Source organism: Entelurus aequoreus, linkage group LG04, assembly GCF_033978785.1.
Source record: "Entelurus aequoreus isolate RoL-2023_Sb linkage group LG04, RoL_Eaeq_v1.1, whole genome shotgun sequence".
In the NCBI taxonomy this organism is placed as follows: domain Eukaryota; kingdom Metazoa; phylum Chordata; class Actinopteri; order Syngnathiformes; family Syngnathidae; genus Entelurus; species Entelurus aequoreus.
The window spans coordinates 50592736-50618713 of NC_084734.1; the positions used below are offsets into that span (position 1 = coordinate 50592736).

A 25978-nucleotide genomic window follows, 5' to 3' on the forward strand; every position below is an offset into this window, starting at 1 on the left:
GCTTGAAGCAGCCAGGAGTAACATCTTCACTCTCTTTGTTTACATGTGGTTAGAAAAAAATGTTATGTTGTGTGGTCGCCACAACTTGAACTCAATGTTTCACAGCATGGTCGCAGGGCTGGCAAGATTCAGAAAAAGACAAGAGTGAGACTTTGGTGTCATAATGCGTTCAAAAAAAATGTTTGGCCTTTTTTTAACATCGATTTGGCCTTTTTTAACGTCAATTTATACCTTAAGACTGGTCATTCACTGTATTATTGTTCATTATTTCCTTCTCTCTATTATAGTTCCTACACTATCTTAATCATAAGTGAGGAAAATCATTGATTTTTAGATGCAATGCAATTCAGACATGGGCGATTGTAAAATTGATTAATAAACGTCAAGAATATTTATTTATTGTAAATTAAGTAATGCCGACCAGTTCCTTTATCTAAGAGCACTTATGTTCCAGTTTTGCACACCATCCCATTAATTTAATACATGTCATGGAAATTAATTCAACTGTTTCTTAATACAAATGTACTGTTTTTAAAAGTTGCAAGTGATGAATGCCTTTTTAGTGAAAATAAATGTAAAACTACATATATATATATATTGAAGATGCATCCTTAATCGATTTTTAATCAAACCCTAGCTCCTGAATTGTAAACTTAATCAAATCGTGAGGTGCCCATAAATTCCCACCTCTAGTATTATACATTTTCTATTTAATGACAATAATCACAAAGCCCTGTGTTATGTTTCCCTAATTTCAATGAGCTATTTAGATATGTATGTCATATCCTCAGTCTAGTAATGATATCTTCCTCTTTCCTAGTTCTATTACCTCCTCTTGTTACAGAACCTTCAGGTTCTGTAACAGCTTCTTCCCTCAGCCCATAAGACTCTTGAACGCATCATAATAATCCCCTCAATTCCCCCCAAAAATGGATTAACTCGCTGGAATATAAAGACAATATAACATACATCCATAAACGTGGATGCATATGCAAAAGTGAAATATATTTATCTGTACAGTAATCTATTTATTTATATCTGCACCTTATTGCTCTTTTATCCTGCACTACAACGAGCTAATGCAACGAAATTTCGTTTTGTATCTGTACTGTAAAGTTCAAATTTGAATGACAATAAAAGGAAGTCTAAGTGTTATTACTCATACACTCTGTACTTTGTAATACTGCTTACATTTTCTTTCTTTATTCCAATTATCCTGCCATTTTTTTTATTGACTTTACCACATATTTACCACACTGCCAGCTGTATTTAGTCTAAATATTTTTAGTACTATTTCATATATTAAATCCTGTCTTTTTTTTAAGCTATATTGCTAGAGTCCGAGCACACAACCTTACTTGCTTTATTTTCCCCCGTCCATTTAACTGCCATGTTCTGTATATTGCTATTAATTCCCCCGTAACAACGATAACTTGTCACTAATTATTGTAGGGCTGCACAATTAATCACAATTTAATCGTAATCACGATTTTGGCAGCTACGATTAAATTAGGGTGATCGTCTGCGATATTAACATTTAAAAAAACAGGCTGCGCTGCAGTGCCGGCCCAAGCCTCCATGGGACCCTAAGCAAAATTTGATTTTGGGGCCCTCTATTTCTGCCAATAATATTGATTGTTGATCATTCACACACCTACTATAAACTCATTGCGGCTCTGGCAGTGTTGTTTACATTATTCTATTGTCAGCCTGGCATATTACAAATGACATGTCATTTATAAAGATATGGGGGTGGCCCAGTTAAGAACATAAATAATACCAATGAATGAACGAATGATGTCCAGAATGCCACATATGGTTCCTAATCTTAAAATGTAGAAAACATTCAGCTACAAGAGTGGCCTGGGGTTGAACAGTCCAAGTGATAAAGCTTTGTATTTACAGTAAAAGTGTCATCTTGTCTCATCAGTCTTGTACATATTAGTCTTTAATTACTAGTTTATATTTTTAGTTAATTGTTCATATTTAAAGTTTACTTTGTACAAAGAGAGCACAGTCTACTGAAGTTAAATTCAGTTAAATTCAAGTTAAATAAGTTTTGCAGTTAACTTACTAGATAAATCAGCTGTGGTTTCAGACATGGAGGGGACAGTGGGCACAGAGGATGGAGGTGTGTGAGAGAGCACTGTAGAGGAGGGAGATGGACCTAAGATGAAATACATACATACATATAGGCACACATATTAATGAGATACTTTGACCATACTAATTTCCCTTCAGGTGTAATGTTTATACTAAGAAATTAAATGTATACTGTATGGTGACAGTCTTTTCCTCAGCTGATTCATCACTCACAGTTGAGCCTGAGGATGCGGGGCCCTAAGCAAGCGCTTAGTACGCTTATGCCTTGGGCCGGCTCTGCTGCGCTGCATTTCAAACCAAGCATGTTCACAACAAATAGTCAACCAACCACCAGGGGGCGACCCAGAAACAGTGGACTCTTGTGAGAGCAAGTAAAAGTGAGTGACAATAGAAGTTGAAGGTAGATCAGCCAGTAGCTCCCAAAAACATTAGGAAAAATAAATGCATAAATACATGGGTGCCCTCCCCTACCGCAGAGTTACCCACCGGGTACCAACAGGCACGCATTTTAACCCCATAACACGACCGCACGCTTCGCCGTTGTCTTGGCACTACCACTCGTTTCTTGAAAACCGCACTGCAAAAAGTCAGTGTTAAAAAAAAAGACAAAAAAATACAAAAATGAGGGGTATTTTATTTGATCTAAGCAGAATTATCTGCCAATAGAACAAGAACATTTGGCTTGTCAAGACTTTCCAAAACAAGTACAATTAGCTAACTTCAATGAACCCAAAAATACCTTAAAATAAGTATATTCTCACTAATAACAAGTGCACTTTTCTTGGTAGGAAAAAAAAAAAAGAGACCTTTTTGCTCAATATGTTGAAAAATATTCTTAAATTAAGTAAACGCTGGTGCCATTATCCTGCGATGAGGTGGCGACTTGTCCAGGGTGTACCCTGCCTTCCGCCCGATTGTAGCTGAGATAGGCTCCAGCGCCCCCCGCGACCCCGAAGGGAATAAGCGGTAGAAAATGGATGGATGGATAGTGCCATTATCTTGACATAATGATATGCGCTCGGCATTACATTTCTTGAAACCAGAAAACTTATTCTAAAAACGAATTTATTGTTCTTAATGGAAAGGCAACAAGGCAACCGCTTGTTACTCTCGGGGTCTCCTAGCCGCTCAGGCAAATCATATGGTCTAAAAATGCATTTTTCCATCGATAACATGACATCATCGCGCCAAGTGCGTGCTCTTTCAGTCAATTAGTGTGCATATATACAGCCCAAAAATGTTTTAATTGTAATTTTGAAGAATTCATCTGAATGTGCATGAACTATTTCTGTTCAAAATTGTTAGAAATGTCACATGTGAAATGTTTAAATATTAACTGTCAGTTTACTGTACTGTGCCAATTGTACTACTATATGAGTACGTATTTTCTATTGTTTCATTGAAAATAAAATAGCAAAGTCCATTTGGTTGTCATCCGTTTTAATTACGAGACAAAATTGTGTCAAAGTCATGATTTTTTTTTTCAAGCTTGAAATAAGAAATTATTACTTTAAAAAAGTAGTTTTATACTTGTGAATGTTGATGACACAGCTTTGCAACACTTGATATTCTAGTTTCAAGTATGTTTTACTCAATATAGGTCATCAAATCTCAGCAACAAGCTGTAATATTTTACTGAGATCATTTAGGACCACAACACTTAAAACAAGTAAAACACTCTAACATAAAATCTGCTTAGTGAGAAGAATTATCTTAACAGACAGAAAATAAGCAAATATCACCCTTATTTGAGATATTTAATCTTACTTAGATTTAAGTTTTTGCAGTGCGGAAATGCTCCCGCGCAGATGAACCAACAACAAACGGCACAATGAGTTGCAAGGCAAAGCTGCGTTGGTGTGCACAGCCAAACAAATTATCGAGTTGCGGAGACACGTTAAGCATTAACAACACTTACCTTCTTTTCTCAACCGTCATCATTTGCCTGTAAAGCTGGTTGCTAATGCTAGGTTCACACCAACGGCGCTTTGACGGCGCTTTAAAGCGGCATGCAAAGCGGCATGCAAAGCGGCATGCAAAGCGGCGTTAAAGCGTAACAAAGCCTGATTAAAGCGTGAGGGTCCTAATGGATCGTGGGAAAGCTTGTAGTGAAGCGGGACATGCGGCAAGTTCGACAAAAATTGTTAAACGGTTTAAAAAAATTCTGCGCTCTGTCAAGAATGGAATAAAGCGCAGAGAGCGTATCAAAGTGTGACAAAGCCTGACAGAGCTCAGCAAAGCTTGACTCCAAGTGTAGGAAAGCTTAACAGATCTTGGTTCAACGTGCAATAGGAAGTGACTGTGATATTGACTAGTGACATTGAAACTTTATGTAAAACCAACACAGGATTACAAATCCATTCTCTTTTGCATCATTGCCTTTTTTATATGATGATCATTGTTTCTGTACTTCTGCTGTTTGATGTTGCAGTTTGACATTACTGTCTATAATTTTTCTGTATGAAAATGTTAATAATAAAGAGAATATGTTACGTTTAAAAGAAATACCTTTTATTATTGTCAACTAGCATAAGAAATGAAAGATAGATATTTATTAAGATGACAAAGAAATAAAAGAAATGAAGATATAAAACATAATATAATGGAAAAAAAAGAGAAATTTAAAAAATAAATGAATATAAAAAATAAAAGAAATGCCTTTTATTATTGTCAACTAGCATAAGAAATGAAAGATAGATATTTATTAAGATGAGAAAGAAATAAAAGAAATGAAGATTTAAAACATAATATAACGGAAAAAAAAGAGAAATTGAAAAAATAAATGAATATAAAAAATAAAAGAAATGCCTTTTATTATTGTCAACTAGCATAAGAAATGAAAGATAGATATTTATTAAGATGACAAAGAAATAAAATAAATGAAGATATAAAACATAATATAAAAGAGAAATTGAAAAAATGAATGAATATAAAAAATAAAAGAAATGCCTTTTATTATTGTCAACCAGCATAAGAAATGAAAGATAGATATTTATTAAGATGACAAAGAAATAAAAGAAATGAAGATATAAAACATAATATAACGAAAAAAAAGAGAAATTGAAAAAATAAATGAATATAAAAAATAAAAGAAATCCCTTTTATTATTGTCAACTAGCATAAGAAATGAAAGATATATATTTATTAAGATGACAAAGAAATATAATATATGTATATAAATATATATGTATGTATATAAATATAATAAATATAATGAAAAAAAAAGAGAAATTGAAAAAATATATGAATATAAAAAATGTGTGGAAAACAGTATACTGAGTTTTTCACATTTTTTTCTTATTTTTGTTGTAACAATGCACAACAGAGCTTGATAATCGTGTCAGAGCCTGATTTAAAGCGTCATGATCGCATCAAAGCATAATAAAGTTCAATAAAGCGTAATAAAACGTATCAAAGCGTGGTTTAAAGCGTATCAAAGCGGGATCAAATCGTGAGGAACGGTAACAAAGCGGCAACTAATTCGTATCAGAGCGTATCAGAGCGTATCAAAGCATAACATTACTTCGGAGATCGGGATATTCGTGGAAAAATTGACAAAAATGACGGCGCTTTGCTCGCCGCTTTAAAGCGCGGCAAGGGCCGTTGGTGTGAACCAGGCATAACGGCTGCAGAGAACATTCATGTTTTTAAGAGCAGGCTTAAGACCCACCTTTTTGTTTTGGCTTTTACCTTATAATAATTATTTTTATGAAGTCATTTGTATTTGACTTTTTATCCTATTAGTTTTGCAAGATTATATTTAGTTCTATTTATTCATTATGTATTTACTGTATATATATATATATATATATATATATATATATATATATATATATATATATATATATATATATATATATATATATATATATATATATATATACAGTAAATACATAATAAATAAATATAGCTATAATTCTGAGGTTATTGAGGGAAGACTCTTAGTTAATGGCTTACTGGTTGTATAATAAGGCCATGCAGAATAAGGCATTAATAAGTACCTACTAATGACTAATTAAGAGCCATATTGTTACTAATTTGCATGTTAATAAGCAACTAATTAATGGTGAATATGTGTTCCCCATACTAAAGTGTTACCATATGTATATATATATATATATATATATATATATATATATATATATATATATATATATATATATATATATATATATATATATATATATATATATAGGCTGGCCTGGGAACGCCTCGGGATTCCCCGGGAAGAGCTGGACGAAGTGGCTGGGGAGAGGAAAGTCTGGGCTTCCCTACTTAGGCTGTTGCCCCCGCGACCCGACCTCGGATAAGCGGAAGAAGATGGATGGATGGATATATATATATATATATATATATATATATATATATATATATATATATATATATATATATATATATATATATATATATATTTTTTTTTTTTTTTTTTTTTTCTATTAGTCTTCATATCTTACTTGTATTTTATTATTTATCTTTACACATGGTTCTTACTATTTTACAAGTTTTATTATTTGTATTTTCCAACGTTCCTCAGATGAGCCATCTGCCTCAGGGGTTACCGGCTGTGTTTGTGGGGGCGCTTTTGTGTCAGCGTCCTGGTGGCCATGGTCTGATGACCTCCTGGTGCAGATGGCTCCTGTGATAGTGTTTACACACATGTCTCCTCTGTACTCAGCCATGCAATAATGTATCCATATAGTTGCAAATGTGTGTGTGTGTGTGTGTGTGTGTGTGTGTGTGTGTGTGTGTGTGTGTGTGTGTGTGTGTGTGTGTGTGTGTGTGTGTGTGTGTGTGTGTGTGTGTGTGTGTGTGTGTGTGTTTGGTATCTGTGTCTGTGCGTATGTATGTGATAAAGGGAGATATGGGTCACCAGGGTATTGTTTTAACTTTGTGAAGCACTTTGCATTGCATTTCTTTTATGTATGAAAAGCGCTTTATAAATAAAGTTTGATTGATTGATTGATTGATTGATTGATTGATTGATTGATTGATTGATTGATTGATTGATTGATTGATTGATTGAACAGAGCCAGCCACCTGTTTTATTTGTCCAAAGACGTATGTTGTATATATTCTGTGAGCAGTTCAATGAGGAATTGGTATAATATCATCAATTTGATGGGGTTTTTTTTTTACACATATCTCGTGTTATTCATCCAAAACTCTTAATCTTTGTCTTTTCTTTTTCTTAGGAATACAGTAGTACTTGAAGATAACCCGCCACTATCCCTTTCCATTTCCATTCAGTCACATATCAGATTACGCCTTACCGCCAAAAGATTCAAGTTGATTCGCTCACAGATTGTAGCAATGACGAACGGCACCACCGATCCCCGCCGCCCGCAAATGCGTTTTCTCCGCAACGAAGGTCTGGCCTAAACTCAGGCAGGACACGCCTTACGGTGCTTCTGATTGGTGTATGGGTGCCTTTCATGGTTGCTAAGATTTAGGCTGATGAGATGGGTCAGCTCAGTCAGTCACTGCAAGTCGCGACGGCCAAAGTTTATTATCATGTACAAAATACAAATAGAGTAGTGAATAGGGAAATACATGCATGAGAAATGTCAAGTGTGGTGAGGGTTACATTTCTTGACTCTCACACTCAGAGCGTGAGGCTTGGCAGCCTTGTGGTAGCAATCAAATTATTTCCACTCAAGCCCGTCGACTGTTGTTGGCTGCCTAAACGGGCTGCAGAGAATACTAAAGCGGCTAGATGTCCTTTTTATGTCCACTCTATCTTTTCTCCACATCCTGCCACTTGCTGTGATATACATAATAATAATAATCATGTTAATTTGGCAACAATAGAGATTTTAATACTATTGTTACATCGTGATGATGACACATGATGACACATTCTAGCTGGGTCCCACAAATTTGACAGCAACAAGCAAACATCTGCGTCCTCAACACAATGTAGCCTTCTTGCTAGCAAGCTAGTATTGAACTTCCCTCCACAGTGCAGCTTTTAAATCGGTAATATATGCCTCCATGGCGGCATATAAAGTATGTTTCTTAAAAATGTCATTATCCCTTGAGGACAAGGACCAGCTTAACATGCTACATTACACACCTTAGGAGGACATGCAAAATGCTAACCGCAAGCTAGCGCTTTTGAATGTAAATTATCGACAGTACTGATACTAAGTGTAGTATCAGTATATGGTCAATACTACAGTGATTGGATTGGTAGTTTTTGTTATTGTTTACAAACTCAGAAAATATGTTTCTGGACAAAGGAGAACTTTAAGGGCAAAAACCAAAGGATTTAAATCAGAGCCAATCGAAGTTTTTGCTTATGTTTACTTATTTTGCACTATTGACTCAAAATATTCTACGTAATGCTTGTGTATACCTTTCTTGTGTATACCTTTCTTTGGGGCAGCTTCTTTTAGCAGCAAGCGTCTTCGTGGGGTTTCAAAACACCTTCGTAGCGATGCTGGTGTTTCAGGTGGCTGATGAGGTTTGATGTGTTGAACGCTGATGTATTTTTCCCTCTTCATGGAATGTTTGCAGAACATTTGGTGCAAATAGCACATGAAAGGTCTTCCCTCTGAAACAGTGAAGACGTCACACACGATCGACGCCATGTTTGTTTACAATGAGCTCAGGCGAAGTTTAGCAATGCAAGTAGAAGAAACGGAACGCTTTATCTGCTCACCCTAAAACACTTACAGCACAGTACAGATAATCTCACCTCATTGAAGAGTTTTTTTAATCTCTTTTTTATCGGATTTATCCAGAAAATAAACACATTTTGTATGGGACAGCTAAGGTTAAACAAGAATGTTTCTCTTCCAGAAACTTGATTTATCATACAAAAAGTTTGGTGTCACCAACGGGTCTAGACCAGGGAAGAAGGCACATGGTGGCATGCTAATGAGATGGAAACAACCTTGGGGATGCATTTTATTTTTGGTGGCTGCTCATAATCATATCCACCTTTACCGAAGAACCACATGATTCTGCATTCCTGCAGCTACTTGTGGACCCGTGGGAACACGACTACTAATGCAATGTCGGAATACTGAGAGGCAAGGCGGAGGTCCACTTGGGAGGAACACTGATACTGTAGTTTGTTGGTGGGATTGGAGTTGGTTCTCTAAAAGACTGTGAGTGGGGGAATTGAATATTAGTTCATCAAGGAAGATATGGTGAAAAAGTGTACATTCTAGAAAGCACTTTTTAAATTGATGCAGGAATTATAACATACATAATTATTAGGGCTGTGAATCTGTGGGTGTCCCACGATTCGATTCAATATCGATTCTTGGGGTCACGATTCCATTCAAAATCTTTTTTTTTTTTCAATTCAACATGATTCTCGATTCAAAAAAGATTTTTTCCCGATTCAAAACGATTCTCTATGCATTCAATACATAGGATTTCAGCAGGATCTACCCCAGTCTGCTGACATGTAAGCAGAGTAGTAGATTTTTGTAAAAAGCTTTTATAATTGTAAAGGACAATGTTTTATCAACTGATTGCAATAATGTAAATTTGTTTTAACTATTAAATGAACCAAAATATGACTTATTTTATCTTTGTGAAAATATTGGACACAGTGTGTTGTCAAGCTTATGAGATGCGATGCAAGTGTAAGCCACTGTGACACTATTGTTCATTTATTTTTATTTTTATAAATGTCTAATGATAATGTCAATGAGGGATTTTTAATCACTGCTATGTTGAAATTGTAACTAGTATTGATACTGTTGTTGATAATATTAATTTTTGTTTCACTACTTTTGGTTTGTTCTGTGTCGTGTTTGTGTCTCCTCTCAATTACTCTGTTTATTGCAGTTCTGAGTGTTGCTGGGTCGGGTTTGGTTTTGGAATTGGATTGCATTGTTATAGTATTGCTGTGTTAGTTTGTTGGGTTGATTAATTAAAAAAATGAATAAATTATTGGATTTTTTAAAAATGAGAATGGATTCTGCAGAGGGGTTAGTGCATCTGCCTCACAATACGAAGGTCCTGAGTAGTCGTGAGTTCAATCCCGGCCTCGGGATCTTTCTGTGTGGAGTTTGCATGTCCTCCCTGTGACTGCGTGGGTTCCCTCCGGGTACTCCGGCTTCCTCCCACCTCCAAAGACATGCACCTGGGGATAGGTTGATTGGCAACACTAAATTGGCCCAAGTGTTTGAATATGAGTGTGAATGTTGTCTGTCTATCTGTGTTGGCCCTGTGATGAGGTGGCGACTTGTCCAGGGTGTACCCCGCCTTCCGCCCGATTGTAGCTGAGATAGGCTTCATCGCCCCCCGCGACCCCGAAGGGAATAAGCGGTAGAAAATGGATGGATGGATGGATGGATTTTGAATCGCACAAGGTGAGAATCGCGATTCGAATTCGAATCGATTTTTTCCCACACCCCTAATAATTATCATAATCAGACCCTTGAGGAATTTGCAATTAACGCAAATTCAACAAAATTATGCGTAGCTTTGCAACTTTGTCCAATGCCAGGAACTTCCCTGCATATTTTGGCCATCAAGTGTAATTTTTGCTCATCAAATTTGTCTCTGAGTGGCACTGAAGCGTGAACAAAAACTATCTATTTAAAATGTATTTTTGTTTCTTGTGTTGGCATCCATTGACATCTGTGGTCACTTCCAAGGTTTCTCGTTGTTCCCATTGGGTTGAGTTTTTTCTTGCCCTGATGTGGGATCTGAGCCGAGAATGTCGTTGTGGCTTGTGCAGCCCTTTGAGACATTTGTGATTAAGGGCTATATAAGTAAACTTTGATTGATTGATTGATTGATTGATGATTCACAAAGCTGGAAACACAATGTGTAACAATATATCAATGATTTATTGATCAAATGACACAATTGCGTAGCTCGGACCTAATGTACTTCCTGTTCCTGTCTACAGCGCTAAGCCTGCTGGGTATTGTAGTATTTAAACATTTACTTACTAGTTGACATGTATTTATATATTTAATGTTTAGTTATCCAGGGTAAGACAATTAAGAACATATTTTCATTTGCAATGCTAACATAGCAAAGAGGAAGCATTTATACTGTATGTCAGAGAAGTTGAAGTGAGATGATAATCTTTCATCATCTCATTTACCAACAAAAATTACCATTGTAGATCGCTTTTAACAGTTCATAAATTATCTTAACGTGCGGGGATAAATGTTCTGGAACCAAGGCAGTAACTACGATTTGACCAATACCGAGGTCATACAATTGGTTGTCCAAAAATAACTTTGAAAGGCTGAAATCATGGGTATCCCAGCACTGTATAAATTATATTACCTTGAGCAACACAATGAATTTCCAGAATCACAAAAGCTTTAATTGACTTTAATTAAACTATCTATCATTCATCTAAATTATTTGATAATTAGCATGATTTTGTAACAGTCCACGTTTTTATCATTATCCTGAAGTTTAGCATATTAAACAATTGTAACATCTTTAAAACATACATTTAAAAAACATACCGAATTTTCAACCACGACCAGGGTTCAAACCCAAGATCTTCAGCTTTGCACTGCAAGTACTAATGACGTCCGCTACAGAGCCACCGGAAGTGATGGAATAAATGTTGCCTTCATATTTTAATCAGTGGCAGAGCATGACATGGCCAGGAACACTTTTGGGGTAAAATATTATATTAGGTGTCTTGTCTTTCAATAATTTACATTTTAACATGCTTCTTCAAGCAAAATGCCCCTCCCCCCAACTGATCGCGGCCATGGCTGAACCATGAATGAACCATGAATGAACCATAAATGAATGTTTATGATGGACAAACACTTTTGAAGCTTTAAACATACACGGAGAATGTCTGTAACGTAAAAGACAGCGGACAATAGGGAAGCCTACGGTGGTATTAATGATAAACATTTGTGTGAGTACTTATAAATTCCTGGTTTTCCCTGATTTTCCACTGATTCTTTAAAGAAAAAAATGTTACTACATCAAAATTTCTCTACCGTTTCAAAATGTTCCAAAGTCAAAATGCACCTTAGTCAATTTCTAGCATGCTAAATTTAGCCAGCCAATTGCAGGACACATATAGATTCACACTAACATTCATACCTCTGGACAATTTAGAGCCTCCAATCAGGGCAGTTGCTAGGAATTCTGGGCCCTCGGAAAAAATATTGATGTAAGCCCCTCTACCCCATTCATTGTCTGGTTGTGAGTGGCAGTGTGGGCCCTAGCGGGCTGTTCCTCCTGTACGATGGCACGGTTGCCAATTATTATTTTTGAAATGTGAGAGGAAGCCAGAGTACCCGGAGAAAACCCAGATATGCACAGGGACTTCACACAGAGATCCTCAAATGGAGATTTGAACCCAGATCTCTTGACTGTGTGACCTATGTGCTAACCACCCTCATGTTAATTGTGAACATGCTGGCTTTTTTTTGTCTGACTTAAAGAGTCATAGATTATTTCTAACAAAGAATGAGTGTAGTTAATGGTCGCCAATAATCAGACGAATTAACCAAACTATCAAGCATCAAACACTGATTGTCTTGTTTATCGTTGTGTGTCTTTAAGTGTTGGGAACGCTGCACAGTCGTTGGACGAACAGCGACACACGATTGGGGTCAGGACCCCAAGAATTAATCTGCATTTGCCATTTCTATTTGCAAAGCGCTTTAATCAGACTAAAGTCAAGAGGTGACATCGCAGAAAAGGAGGTTGCAGGCTGAGGGGAAACAAAGGCGGGCTCGTGATTGTGTTCTGATGTTTTTTTGACACTTGAATGTGATTTTGATACCTCATCGTTCATGCAAATCGAGGCGGGGTTAATCCTGGTGACAGAAACTGTCGAAACAAAGATGACACTGAAGCATGCTGATTGAGAATAATTCATTGGTGTGTTTTGTAGGTGACATACCAGAATAATTACATGGATGCTATTGCGCTTGTATTTAACACCACAGAGTGTATACTATACTTTGTGTCAAATGTTGACCTCATGCAAGCTGTTTTGTCTTCGCATGACAATTTAGAACAGGGGTGTCAAACTCATTTTAGCTCAGGGGCCGCATGGAAGAAAATCTATTCTCAAGTGGGTCGTAATGGTAAAATCATGGCACGATAACCTAAAAATAGAGAAAACTTCCTTTTTTTTTCTTTGTTTTACTTTGGACAAAAATAGAACAAACACATTCTGAAAACATACAAATCACAAATAATCCTCTGGACAAAACACTTCAAATTAGTTGAAAGTTCTGACAAAATTGGTGCAGCTTCAAAAACACAATGAGCTTAGACTTAGTCTCAGTGTATCTACAAAGCCATGATCAAACTTTATGTCACAGTCTTTCTGGGATTGAACAAAAAACACAACATGTAAACTCTAGTATTATAGTAAGTATCAAATACCTCCCTTGTCAAGTCCACGTATCAATCCAGAGCTAACTCAACAAACCGTAAGAAACGAAGGTAAAAACTATTCAAAAGGGTTAAGTTCACTTTTCTCATGTTTGACAGAGACATTTTGGGGGTAACAAGGGTGCCAAATGACGATGTGTTCGAAGCAGAAGACATAAATCAGAATCAGAATCAGAATCAGAATAGTTTTATTGCCATTGTTTGAGAACGGGTTCACAAACTAGGAATTTTTCTTGGTGCAAACGTGCGACATAAAACGTCAGGTTTTAAGTTTCATGTGGGTCGAGGAGGAGCCACAGTCCCCCTTTACTGTGTACCTCTTGCTTGGCCCCGGTATAAACTGTTTGCTTGCCTAACAGAATTGCTATTGTGACATCCAGTGGACACATTTAGAACAGCAGTTTATTTCTTTAAAAAAAGAAAAGCAGCTCTTTTTTCTACTTGGTAAACTCATCACGCGGGCCAGATAAAACCTACCGTACGTTTGACAACCCTGATTTAGAAGGAAATCCTTAAAAAAAATGCTTTTAAATATATTTTACCATGAAACATTTTTTCAGACAATCCAAACATATAAACAATAGGCATCTGAAGTAGAATGGTGTGATAGTCAAATAACACTAAATTAACCTACAAATCCTTAAAAAATACTGAACTATTACTCAAAATTAGGACTGTCACATACAGGGTTTTATACTGTTGATTCCGATACCGATCATTCATGAGTGATACCAATCACACGTATTACCTGTAAATATTTCAATGTATTGATGGTGCTCTTACCATTTGACAGTGCAAAAATATCGACACCATGTTTGACTTAGTTCCTTGTTCTCTTTTATTACATACAATTGTTGATCAAAGCAAAGTTAACAATACACAACAACTAAACAAAAGTAAAAATCTACTACTCTTTTAAATCCTTTGGTTTTTACTCTCAACTCATTGCAGTGTCCAGGAAATTATTCCCAGAGTTTGTAAAAATTAACGAAAAAAAATAGGCCTGTCAAAATTAACCAGTTAACTCATGTGATTAATCACAAAATAATATAGCATTAATCATTAACACACTTAGATTAATCATGCAATTTATTTTGACCGTACAAGGTCCTTCACTTTAACTATACGGTCAGTGATCAGATCAATGCATATGTCAGTACTACAATGGGTGAGAAGACTCTGACTGTTGTGCTTGTTGGCAAATTTCACTCCAAAATCCAGCTTGAAAGAACTTTAGATACAACTGTTGGCAAGTTTTGTGCAAACATATAACATGCATTCAAGTTAAATGTTTGAAAACTTTTCTGGAAGACAGTCTGACAGTAAAATTGCATTTGTATACAAATATTGTGGTATTTTCTTAAACACATTTTCAGTTCAGTTCAGTTCAGTTCATTTATTTATTTCATTCATAAAAAATCAAACAAGGAATAAATTAAAAACAAAATCAATCAACATAACATTGAGGTCAAATATTAATGAAAAAGAGAAGAAATAAGTGAAAAACCTATCATATATTTTCACAAACACAACAATTGACTTTCAATGTTGGCGACTACAAAGCCGTATTTTCATTTTACAATAATTAAAATGTTAGTCATGCAAGCGAGTAATCACATGTGATTAATCATGATTAATACAAATTCCAAAATGGGATTAATCAGATTTTTTAAATTCATCATTTTACACCCCTACAAAACCCCAATAATGAAAATAAAATATTGATCCAATGACTCTAGTATTGATCATATACAGATACTAGCCTTGGTATTGACTCTACCGAAACATGGATGGATCCACACTCCTCTTATGTTTACGCCTGTTGTTATTGTTGTTATTTTACCCTCTCTCTAACTCGCATTAATCTACTTGTTAATTTCCTGTTAACTGCTTACTCTTTGCAGTAATGCAGTAATGCACACTTCTTAAACTTTACAAAGCACTCATTCTTTTTCAGGCTAGCTTAGCAATTAGCATGTTTGGTTTTGAAGCACCTTTATTTTCTGTCCTTGTCCAGCCAGCACACCTGTTTGTCATCATTAATTACCGTAGTTGTAGTTAGTTTAACTTGGTATACTCCTACAGTGCTGGTTCATTTATTTAGTGTCCAGTTGTGTCAAACTCATTTTCATTGAGGGCCACATGGCAGTAATGGCTGCTTTCAGAGGGCCGCTTTTTAAAAATGTATTTACATTATGCATGCGGGTAATAACCTGTGATTAATCATGATTAATCGAAATGCATAGGCATTTGATTTAGATTGTTTTATGTATAGCTTGCTTTAAAATCATAAATAAAGGTGACAAGCAGATATTTGTTTTTATCTTACAAAAATGGTTTTGCAATGCAGTATATAATAATATAATGGGCATGATCAGATTTTATTGATTGATTGATTGAAACTTTTATTAGTAGATTGCACAGTACAGTACATATTCCGTATAATTGACCACTAAATGGTAACACCCAAATAAGTTTTTCAACTTGTTTAAGTCGGGGTCTACGTAAATCAATTCATGGTAAAGCAATATTAGATAATAGTAAATCATATTAAAGTTTAAAATATGCATTTTTTTTTCTGTCAACAAAAAAAAAAAAGTATTTTATTGAAAACAATTTTTTCTAGGCTTTCAGGGGCCATATAAAATTATGTGACGGGCCAGAACTGGCCCCCGGGCCTTGAGTTTGACATCAGTGGTGTATGCCATAGTGTGCTTTTGCCTTCTGAGTGCCTGCAACCTTTGTTAATTTGTATTGTACTTGGTTCTTAATCAAATGCCCTTCTGCCTGCACGACACCTGCCTTTTCTGCATCTTGGGATCACAACAACAGCCGACATGCGGCCTCATCACACAAACGTTGCAGCTTGAAATTGTGATCTGAAAAGTGCAGACATTGGTATGTGGCGATGAGCCACAGCTGGAGGAAAGTTAACTTTTTTTTAGGAGGAAGATGCAGAAGGTAGATGCTAGGGCTGCGAATCTTTGGGTGTCCCACGATTCGATTCAAAATCGATTTTTTCCGATTCAACGCGATTCTCGATTCAAAAACGATATTTTCCCGATTCAAAATGATTCTCTATTCATTCAATACATAGGATTTCAGCAGGATCTACCCCAGTCTGCTGACATGCAAGCAGAGTAGTAGATTTTTGTAAAAAGCTTTTATAATTGTAAAGGACAATGTTTTATCAACTGATTGCAATAATGTAAATTTGTTTTAACTTTAAAATGAACCAAAAATATGACTTATTTTATCTTTGTGAAAATATTGGACACAGTGTGTTGTCAAGCTTATGAGATGCGATGCAAGTGTAAGCCACTGTGACACTATTGTTCTTTTTTTTTTCTTTTTTATAAATGTCTAATGATAATGTCAATGAGGGATATTTAATCACTGCTATGTTGAAATTGTAACTAATATTGATACTGTTGTTGATAATATTCATTTTTGTTTCACTACTTTTGGTTTGTTCTGTGTCGTGTTTGTGTCTTCTCTCAATTGCTCTGTTTATTGCTGTTCTGAGTGTTGCTGGGCCAGGTTTGGTTTTGGAATTGGATTGCATTGTTATGGTATTGCTGTGTATTGTTTTGTTGGATTGATTAATTTAAAAAAATAAAATTAAAATAAATAAATAAATACAAATTTAAAAAAATGACAATCGATTTTTTCCCACACCACTAGTAGATGCACTTATTATGCATCAGGTTTAGTAGAGGTGACAAAAGTGTGATGTTGAGACACCGTCGCCAGTCTGATCATTAGTAGTGGAAGCAGAAAATACAGCTGCAATAGTTGGTTGGTTGTATCTTTTTCTTCAGTGGCACTTACTTCCTTCATTTGCTTACTATTACATTGGAAGCGACATGTATGCGCAGACGCTGTCTGAGCATAACTAAACAACAACTGACATTCCAAGTATTTTTAATCACTGCCAACAGACTAGGTTTACCTTTTTTATTCCAGCACTTCCCCTAAATCAGGGGTGACAAACGTATGGCCTGGGAGCCGGATCAGGCCCGCGAACCGGTTTTAACCGACCCGCGTGATGAGTTTGCCAAGTATTAAAATGAGCTGCTTTTTTCTTTACGTAAGAAACTGCTGTTCTAAATGTGTCCACTGGATGTCACAATAGCAATTCTGTTTGGCAAGCAAGAGGTACACAGTAAAGGGGGACTGTGGCTCCTCCTCCTCGACCCACATGAAACTTAAAACCTGCCGTTTTATGTCTTCTGCTTTGAACACATCGTCATTTGTCATCCTCGTTGCCCCCAAAATGTCTGTGTCAAACACAAGAAATGTGAACTTAAACCTTTTTAATAGTTTTTTACCTCCGTTTCTTACGGTTTGTTGAATTAGCTCTGGATTAATACGTGGACATGACAAAGGAGGTATTTGATACCTAGAAGAGATTACATGTTGTGTTTTTGTTCAATCCCAGAAAGACTTAACCTGACTCTCGCCAGATCCTTGTAGTTCGCTGAGCTCCACACAAGGATCTGGGACTTTTCAATAGGAGATGTATTTCAGAAGGCGGGGCCTTGTAAAAAAATCATTGAATTGGATAAACCACTTGTCCGTTATCTTGAATGAGGTGCTACTTCAACCACTCGCATCGCAATCAACCAGTGACGCTGATGAGAGCGACGCTGGGAAATCCAAACCTGGTCGGTAGAAGAGCCAAAACATCTTCGCCACCAATAAATGCCTTCAAAACCGTTCTCTGATCATCTTTTAAATAATTAATATTCTATCGTTGTCGCAAAACAGTTGCAATAGCAGAATCAATGTCGGCACATGACTACTTGCTCCGTGCTGCCATTGTTGTTTGAATCAAACATTCCTTCGGCGCAACGTCACATCTATGAAATCCCGCCCGGCGATCCTGATTGGTTCATTATTTTTTGCTACCTGGAAGGAGTTTGCAATGCCTTCGAGCCCAGATCCTTGTGTGGAGCTCAGAGAACTACAAGGTTCTGGCAAGAGTCAGGTTAAGAAAGACTGCGACTTAAAGTTGAATCCTGGCTTTGTAGATACACTGAGACTAAGTCTAAGCTCATTGTGTTTTTGAAACTGCACCAATTTCCTCAGAATTTTCAACTAACTTGAAGTATTTTGTCCAGAGGATTATTTAAGATTTGTACATTTTCAGAATGTGCTTGTTCTGTTTTTGGCCAATGTAAAACAAGGAAAACTGCCTGAAGTTGTCTTTATTTTTAAGTTATCATGCCATGATTTTACCATTCCCACCCAATTGGGAATATATTTTCCTCCATGCGGCAACTGAGCTAAAATGAGTTTGACACCCTTGCCCTAAACATTAAAACACCATCGACATGAACGAGCACATCGAACAGTGGAAACCATTTGTTAGTTGTTGAAATGAAATCTGCGCTAGTTGTTTAGGTAGCAGCTAAACTAGCGTGATCGTGAGAACGGTGACACTGTGTACAGGTGTTCACTTCCGCACTGAGAAGATGTGCTTTTATGGCAACAATGTTTTTTTTGCCAGTCACTGTGACTTTCAAACAAACGTTCACAATGTATCGTTTTTCATGGTAATATTTAGGCGCGTCCCTGGAAGCACAGATCATTGGTTTACTGTGACCTTTTAGGTTTGAATGCTCAGAGACGCATAGTCGCGCACGTGTACTGTACTTTAGGAAAAGGCCACCAATGCCAAACACATTGATGTCACACACATACACACACACACTAGGTGGTGGTGAAATTGCATTTGACCCATCACACTTGTTCCACCCTGGGAGGTGAGGGGAGCAGTGAGCAGCAGCCGTGGCCGCGCTCTGGAATCATTTTGGGGATTTAACCCACAATTCCAACCCTTGATGCTTTGGAGGTAATGGGTCCCGTTTTTATATTATTTGGTATGACTCGGCCGGGGTTTGAACTCACCACCTACCGATCTCAAGGGGCGGACACTCTAACCCAGGGGTCACCAACCTTTTTGAAACCAAGAGCTACTTCTTGGGTACTGATTAATGCGAAGGGCTACCAGTTTGATACACACTTAAATAAACTGCCAGAAATAGCCAATTTGCTCAATTTACCTTTAACTGTATGTTATTATTAATAATTAATGATATTTACACTTAATTGAACTGTTTAAAAGAGGAGAAAACACGAAAAAAATGACAATTAAATTTTGAAACATAGTTTATCTTCAATTTCGACTCTTTAAAATTCAAAATTCAACCGAAAAAAAGAAGAGAAAAACTAGCTAATTCGAATATTTTTGAAAAAATTAAAAAAATAATTTATGGAACATCATTAGTAATTTTTCCTGATTAAGATTAATTTTACAATTTTGATGACATGTTTTAAATAGGTTAAAATCCAATCTACACTTTGTTAGAATATATAACAAATTGGACCAAGCTATATTTCTAACAAAGACAAATCATTATTTCTTCTAGATTTTCCAGAACAAAATTGTTTAAAGAAATTCAAAAGACTTTGAAATAAGATTTAAATTTGATTCTACAGATTTTCTAGATTAGCCAGAATTTTTTTTTTGAATTTTAATCATAATAAGTTTGAAGAAATATTTCACAAATATTCTTCGTCGAAAAAAAAAGAAGCTAAAATGAAGAATTAAATGAACATTTATTTATTATTCTTTACAATAAAAACGATTAATTTACTTGAACATTGATTTAAATTGTCAGGAAAGAAGAGGAAGGAATTTAAAAGGTAAAAAGGTATATGTGTTTAAAAATCCTAAAATCATTTTCAAGGTTGTATTTTTTCTCTAAAATTGTCTTTCTGAAAGTTATAAAAAGCAAAGTAAAAAAATGTATGAATTTATTTAAACAAGTCTTTAAAATATTTTCTTGGATTTTCAAATTCTATTTGAGTTTTGTCTCTCTTAGAATTAAAAATGTCGAGCAAAGCGAGACCAGCTTGCTAGTAAATAAATACAATTTCAAAAATAGAGGCAGCTCACTGGTAAGTGCTGCTATTTGAGCTATTTTTTAGAACAGGCCAGCGGGCTACTCATCTGGTCCTTACGGGCTACCTGGTGCCCACGGGCACCGCGTTGGTGACCCCTGCTCTAACCACAAGGCCACTGAGCTTGTGGTTATAGTCAGAGATGAAGTAGAAATTTGGAAGCATTAATCGTCCATGATGTCATCTTGATGCCTATTTAAAACTGACACAAGGACTGGAGTGAAAACAACCACACAGGGTGAACAAAACAACACACCCTCCATCCTGGGAGTGTTTGATAGATATTCTGGGTGTGTGCGAAACAAAGAGACAAATTGAACCTAATTGAGTCCTTCAAAGATGTTATTGTTGACAAGCAATAAAAAGAATGAAACTTTGATGTGTTGCCAGTAAACTCTGGAAAATGTCTGCTTGTTAAAGACTCTCCTCTCTCCTATATTCTTTTTTCTTCACAGATCTCTGAACGGTGGAGTGCCTTTACAGTCCTCCGTGCGCAATAAGGAATCACACACCACCATTCTTACTCCTCGTTAGAGTTAATAAAAAGAGCAAGTGTTGCTATGGAGAATCTCAGTGAGCTCCAGAACCCTTTGTTGGACAAAAACAGCAAGCAGATGGTCAACGGTTACGGAGGAGACTTCCCTAACAACCACTACCAGGAAAACATTATCAATTACTACTCTGGAGGTGGTGGCGAGAGCGGCGGCGGAGGAGGCGGCGGCAAGGTGAACAACGTGGTGAGTGCAGGCCGTTACAGTAGCAACGCCAAGATCAAGTCACAGCAGCTCTTGGACGCCACGTCGCTGCATTTGGCCGTGGAGGCCTTCTACAGGCCCAACTTCATCCTGTACAAGGAGGACAATGGCAGCATCAAAGCAAAGGAATACAAAAGTGAGTGCTGTGAGACCACCTTCACGGAGAAGAAGGCCAAAGAGACATCAAACGTGGTCGGAGGGGACGCCTCCGCCCCGGAGGAGCCACAGACCAAGATGATGGAGGATGGAGAGCACGTGAAGATCCAAACTGTTTCATACGAGGTGGAGGAGGAAGAGTATGTGGAGTATGAGGTAGGAGCACAAGATGCCAAATATCGTTTTCTCCAAAAGTGTTCACGGTCTCATCTATAAAACACTGCGTAGAATTTAGACTAAAAGTGTTCATTCATTCATTTAAGAGGAAAATACACGTTTTCCTGGAATTGTTTCCATCATTTGCAGTCTTTATCTGAGAGAAGAACACACGTTCTCTTTTCTGTACATTCAAAATACATAAAACACTGCGAGCAAGAGGTGGCTAACAATGCAGGTAATGGTGAAGGATTCACCTGTTCCTGCATATTAACCAAGCTATAGGGTACCTGGGAATCGAAACCGGAACTCAACGGTACCAATTTTCTGTACTTGTGTGTGTGTGCATGGCATAATTAGGGATGGGTACCTTTCATATTTGAACCGTTATGGTACCGATTTCTGGTACTTGGGAATCGATAACGGTACTCAACTGCACACATTTTCAGTATGTTTGTGTGTTAATAAATATTGTTGTTTTTAGTAATAAAAATAAAATTTGTTATTGCAACATTTACAAATGAACTGATTATAACTGCTGCCCAGTTGTTATATCTTGTTTTATTATTATATGTGTGAGTCAATTTCTTTGTTGGCATTGAAAATTGCAACATTACCTTAAGGCAGTTTGGCTGATAACGTAAAAAAAAAAATTTCTTATGACGATATAAAAATGTTAATATGCACATTGGTAGCGTTCTTGGTAGCTAGCAATGCAGCTAATGGGAGCAACACATTCTGCCTTTAAATCACTTTAAAAATGTTTGTTTTGTAAGAGTGAACACTGAGGAACTCTTTTTCTAGGGTAGTAATACATTGGCGTGCTACGGTATTAGCCGTTAAAGCTAACTACGGAAAGAGATAAGCTCGCTTCTAAGTCAGCACGAAATGCGTTTAAGTTTGTAATGCACAACATTGCGATAGGACAACAGTTTGTACTGACTGAAAAACATTAACAATCAGTATCTTTAAAATATTAGCCCACATTTCATGTTTTGTTTGTACACTGCTAGCTCGACAGCGTATGTACTGTAGTTGTGCGGTGATGTACTGCATGTGTCATGATGAATTCTAGTGTGACTTACTCAATGGACAGTTGTCCGTTTGGTCCAACTGGCCGGATATGTTTCCATATGAGTTGGGTAAACAATCCATTAATTAAGCATAGCTTGGCTGAAAAGTTCCAGATTTGCAGCGTAAATGGCCATGTTGCACTCTCTCGGCTTCCGTCTGCTCCAACGTTCAGCCTCTTCTTTGTGCTCTCTTCTAGAAGCAGCAGTTCATCCTCCGTATATTCAGCTTCAAAAAGGATAAGGTTGTAAATCCTCGTTGTCCAAAAATAGACGTGTTTGTTGTCTGTTACCAAGTCTGCATTTGAGTAGGAAGTCGGAAGTGCGCTGCCATGAAAGCGGAAATAAATGCGCAGAATAATTAGTTCCGGCTGTGCAGGAAATTACTAAAATACAGTAAATATTGAACATATTACATATTATTATGAACATGTCTGTTACTACATTATATATATACTTCCAGTGTGTATATAATAAACGTCGATGGAGGGTTGTGAAGTTGTTTTAGAGGGCTTTAAAGGCTACAATGGTGACTCCCATTAGCCGCATCTTGCAAGCGTTTTTTTTATCATCCTTAAAATCCTAAAAAAAAAAAGAGACCTGTGTTCTTGTCTCTCATAATGTTTGTGAACAATAGGCAAAATTCCAAAAAAAGTGCATTTCCCCTTCTAGAAGGGACCGCAGATATAGGGACCCCCCTTACAGAGTGATCGGCTGCAATGGATGTTGAGTGGGTATAATTATCCAGCCATCCATCCATTTTGGAGGCTATCCCAGCTGCACCCGGGCGGAAGGCAGGGTAAACCCTGGACAAGTTGTCACCTCATCGCAGGGTGGGTATAATTATTGAATTGTTAAATTAATAGATAACGTGGGAGTCCAGTCAATTGAAGAAGCCAACATATAATCATAGGGTGGTCTTCTTTTGGACTTAGCCAGGTCAGCTGCACAGTGATGTCCACAGCTGTGCATGGAAGAGTGATCCACCCCGAGTCACAACTCGGGTCAGCGGGCACCTCATCCGGACTGGTACTTTTCCAGAAATTATCTGTGGCCACCTGGTATCCTCTTCAGGCAGGAGAGAGGAGACAGAGCAGAAAAATAGCATATATATCTAAACCTAAAAACTGGAGTATAAACTGAGTTTTAAGGCTACTGAGGTAGCATCTCGAACTATTGTCGGTAGAAGCCCGAATAGAAGGCGCTCTAGAGCCTCCAGACTTTTTAGGGCTTTATCTGCATGGATGTGCCTGTATTGAACACATCCTTTTGAGAAGCACTGGGCATTTTACATGCAATGTTATAGATCAGTATTTTAATCAGCGCAGTATCAATGTGTGCTATGTGGGCAAAGTGTCTCTCTCAAAGACACAAGAGCAGTGTCTGGGCTAGAGAAAGCAATATTTCTAAAGACAACCCTCCAGTTACTGAGGGATCTCCTCCACCAGATCATAAACTGATATCAAACTAGGTTTATACCCACATTTTTAATGCAGTGCAACCCAACATGGAACCTCTGATGAAATTCATATTCTACTCGATGTGTCAAATCTTAGCACATCAAATTACAATTCAATGAAACCACAACTACGTCCATTCATCCACGTGTCCTTCTGCTAGCTGGATCACATGGGTCTCAGTAGGGAGGCCCAGACTTCCTTGTCTCTGGCCATATCTTCAGGTCACAAGGCATTACCAGGCCAGTTGTGAGACAGAGTCTTTCCAGTGTGTCCTAGGTCTACCCTAGACTTCTTTCTGGAAGGACATGCCCAGGGAAGAAGGTTGTCAGAAGTCTCAATATTTAGATACCAAGTTGATTCCAACACACAAAAAATAACTGCTTTTTTCGGTATTGTCAGTAAAGAATACACTACAAAACTTTTTCCCCGGTGAGTCGTGTCAATTCTCAGTCAGCGGCAAAGGAGAACACCTGCGGTCTTAAACAAATGAGCCAGTGTTTCCATTTATTTATTTATTTTTGGAAGCTTGTCACAAATGAACAAATGACAATGAAAGTGTGTCAGTGTAGCAAAACTGTATGTGTAGCGCAACTCGCCTTTACAACACACCACATACACGCCTGGTTTGTCAGAGAATAAGACATAGCAGAAAGGATCTGTGATGCACTTAAGCCACTTTGTTGCTATATTTAGCGAGTAGAGATACGCATTAAAAGAGACAGAGAGGTGTATATTTTGCCATGCGTTTAGTCACTGATTAAATACAAGTGGTCATAAAAGGATGTCGTGTGAGTGCAAAAAGGCATAACGTAATGAGAAAAGGATGAAATGTTGACACAAATAATGAATACCAACACCAACATGTGTCTTTGAATATATATTTTAGCCTTTTTATATTAATATTAGTAACAATTTTGTTTGTTTTATATACTTGAAGGCTCCCTGCCACTACTGTTTTTTTAGAATGTAAAATAGTTGACTATTTTTGTTAATTATGAGCACATTTATAAGCACAGTAGTGTTTGTTTTGATTTACTGAAAGGTTATAGAACACTGCTTTTCTTTTTTTAATGTGTTATCTCTTGGCAGCTGATACTACGATTTAAATTCAGTGCAAAAAAATGTTGAAGCACGGCGATCCTAAATTGACACTTTCAAACACTTTTCAAATAAAGTAGGGAATATAAAAGCACATGGGTTCAGTTTTTTGTATCTTTATCGTGGTATCAAATGAAGATCGAAAATCGTTTAATTGATAGGTATCAATATCGACTACAGAAATGCTGGTACGGTGACAATCCTACCAAAGAGACAGTACAACTAGACATCCAAGCCTACTCAATTGGCTCCTCCGAAATGGAAAAAAAAAAATTTTTTTGGTCACTTCTTAAAGCTTGTATATAGTATATAGTATATATCTGTATAATGAATCAATTTAAGTGGACCCCGACTTAAACAAGTTGAAAAACGTATTCAGGTGTTACCATTTAGTGGTCAATTGTACGGAATATGTACTGTACTGTGCAATCTACTAATAAAAGTTTCAATCAATCAATCAATCATTGGTGACCACAGATGAGGGTAGGACTGTTGATTGACTGGTAAAACTGGTGTCAAAACCAGTATCAAAACCCTTTTCAAAACAACGGGTTCATTAAAAGTAGACAATAATCACTCATCAGGCATATATTATTAGACATATAAAGATAATAAAGACTTCTCACCCGACTAAGAAACAATGCTCATGTTTGACACATCTTTGTCAGATCTATCTATTTCACACCAGCTGCTATGTGCTGATACCGACAGACACTAACATGCCTCTATAGGCCATATTCCTGCAAAAAAGCACGTTTGTAGAAATCACGGCAAAAAAGATCAAGTGTCTGACCAGCCTACAAATCCTGCCAGATCCACTGACCTTGTCATAATTTTTTCCACTGCAGTA

The 25978-nt window shown here is 36.9% G+C and overlaps 1 protein-coding gene across 1 annotated transcript in view; it reads left to right on the forward strand.

The window, feature by feature from the left end:
* syndig1l (synapse differentiation inducing 1-like) overlaps positions 1–25978 on the forward strand; it is a 137951-nt gene that overhangs the window by 11988 nt on the left and 99985 nt on the right. Inside the window, exon 2 of the mRNA XM_062045149.1 lies at positions 20889–21500. Within this exon, the coding sequence (XP_061901133.1) occupies positions 20994–21500 (507 nt within the window). The 5' untranslated portion in view covers positions 20889–20993. The remainder of the gene's footprint in view (positions 1–20888; positions 21501–25978) is intronic.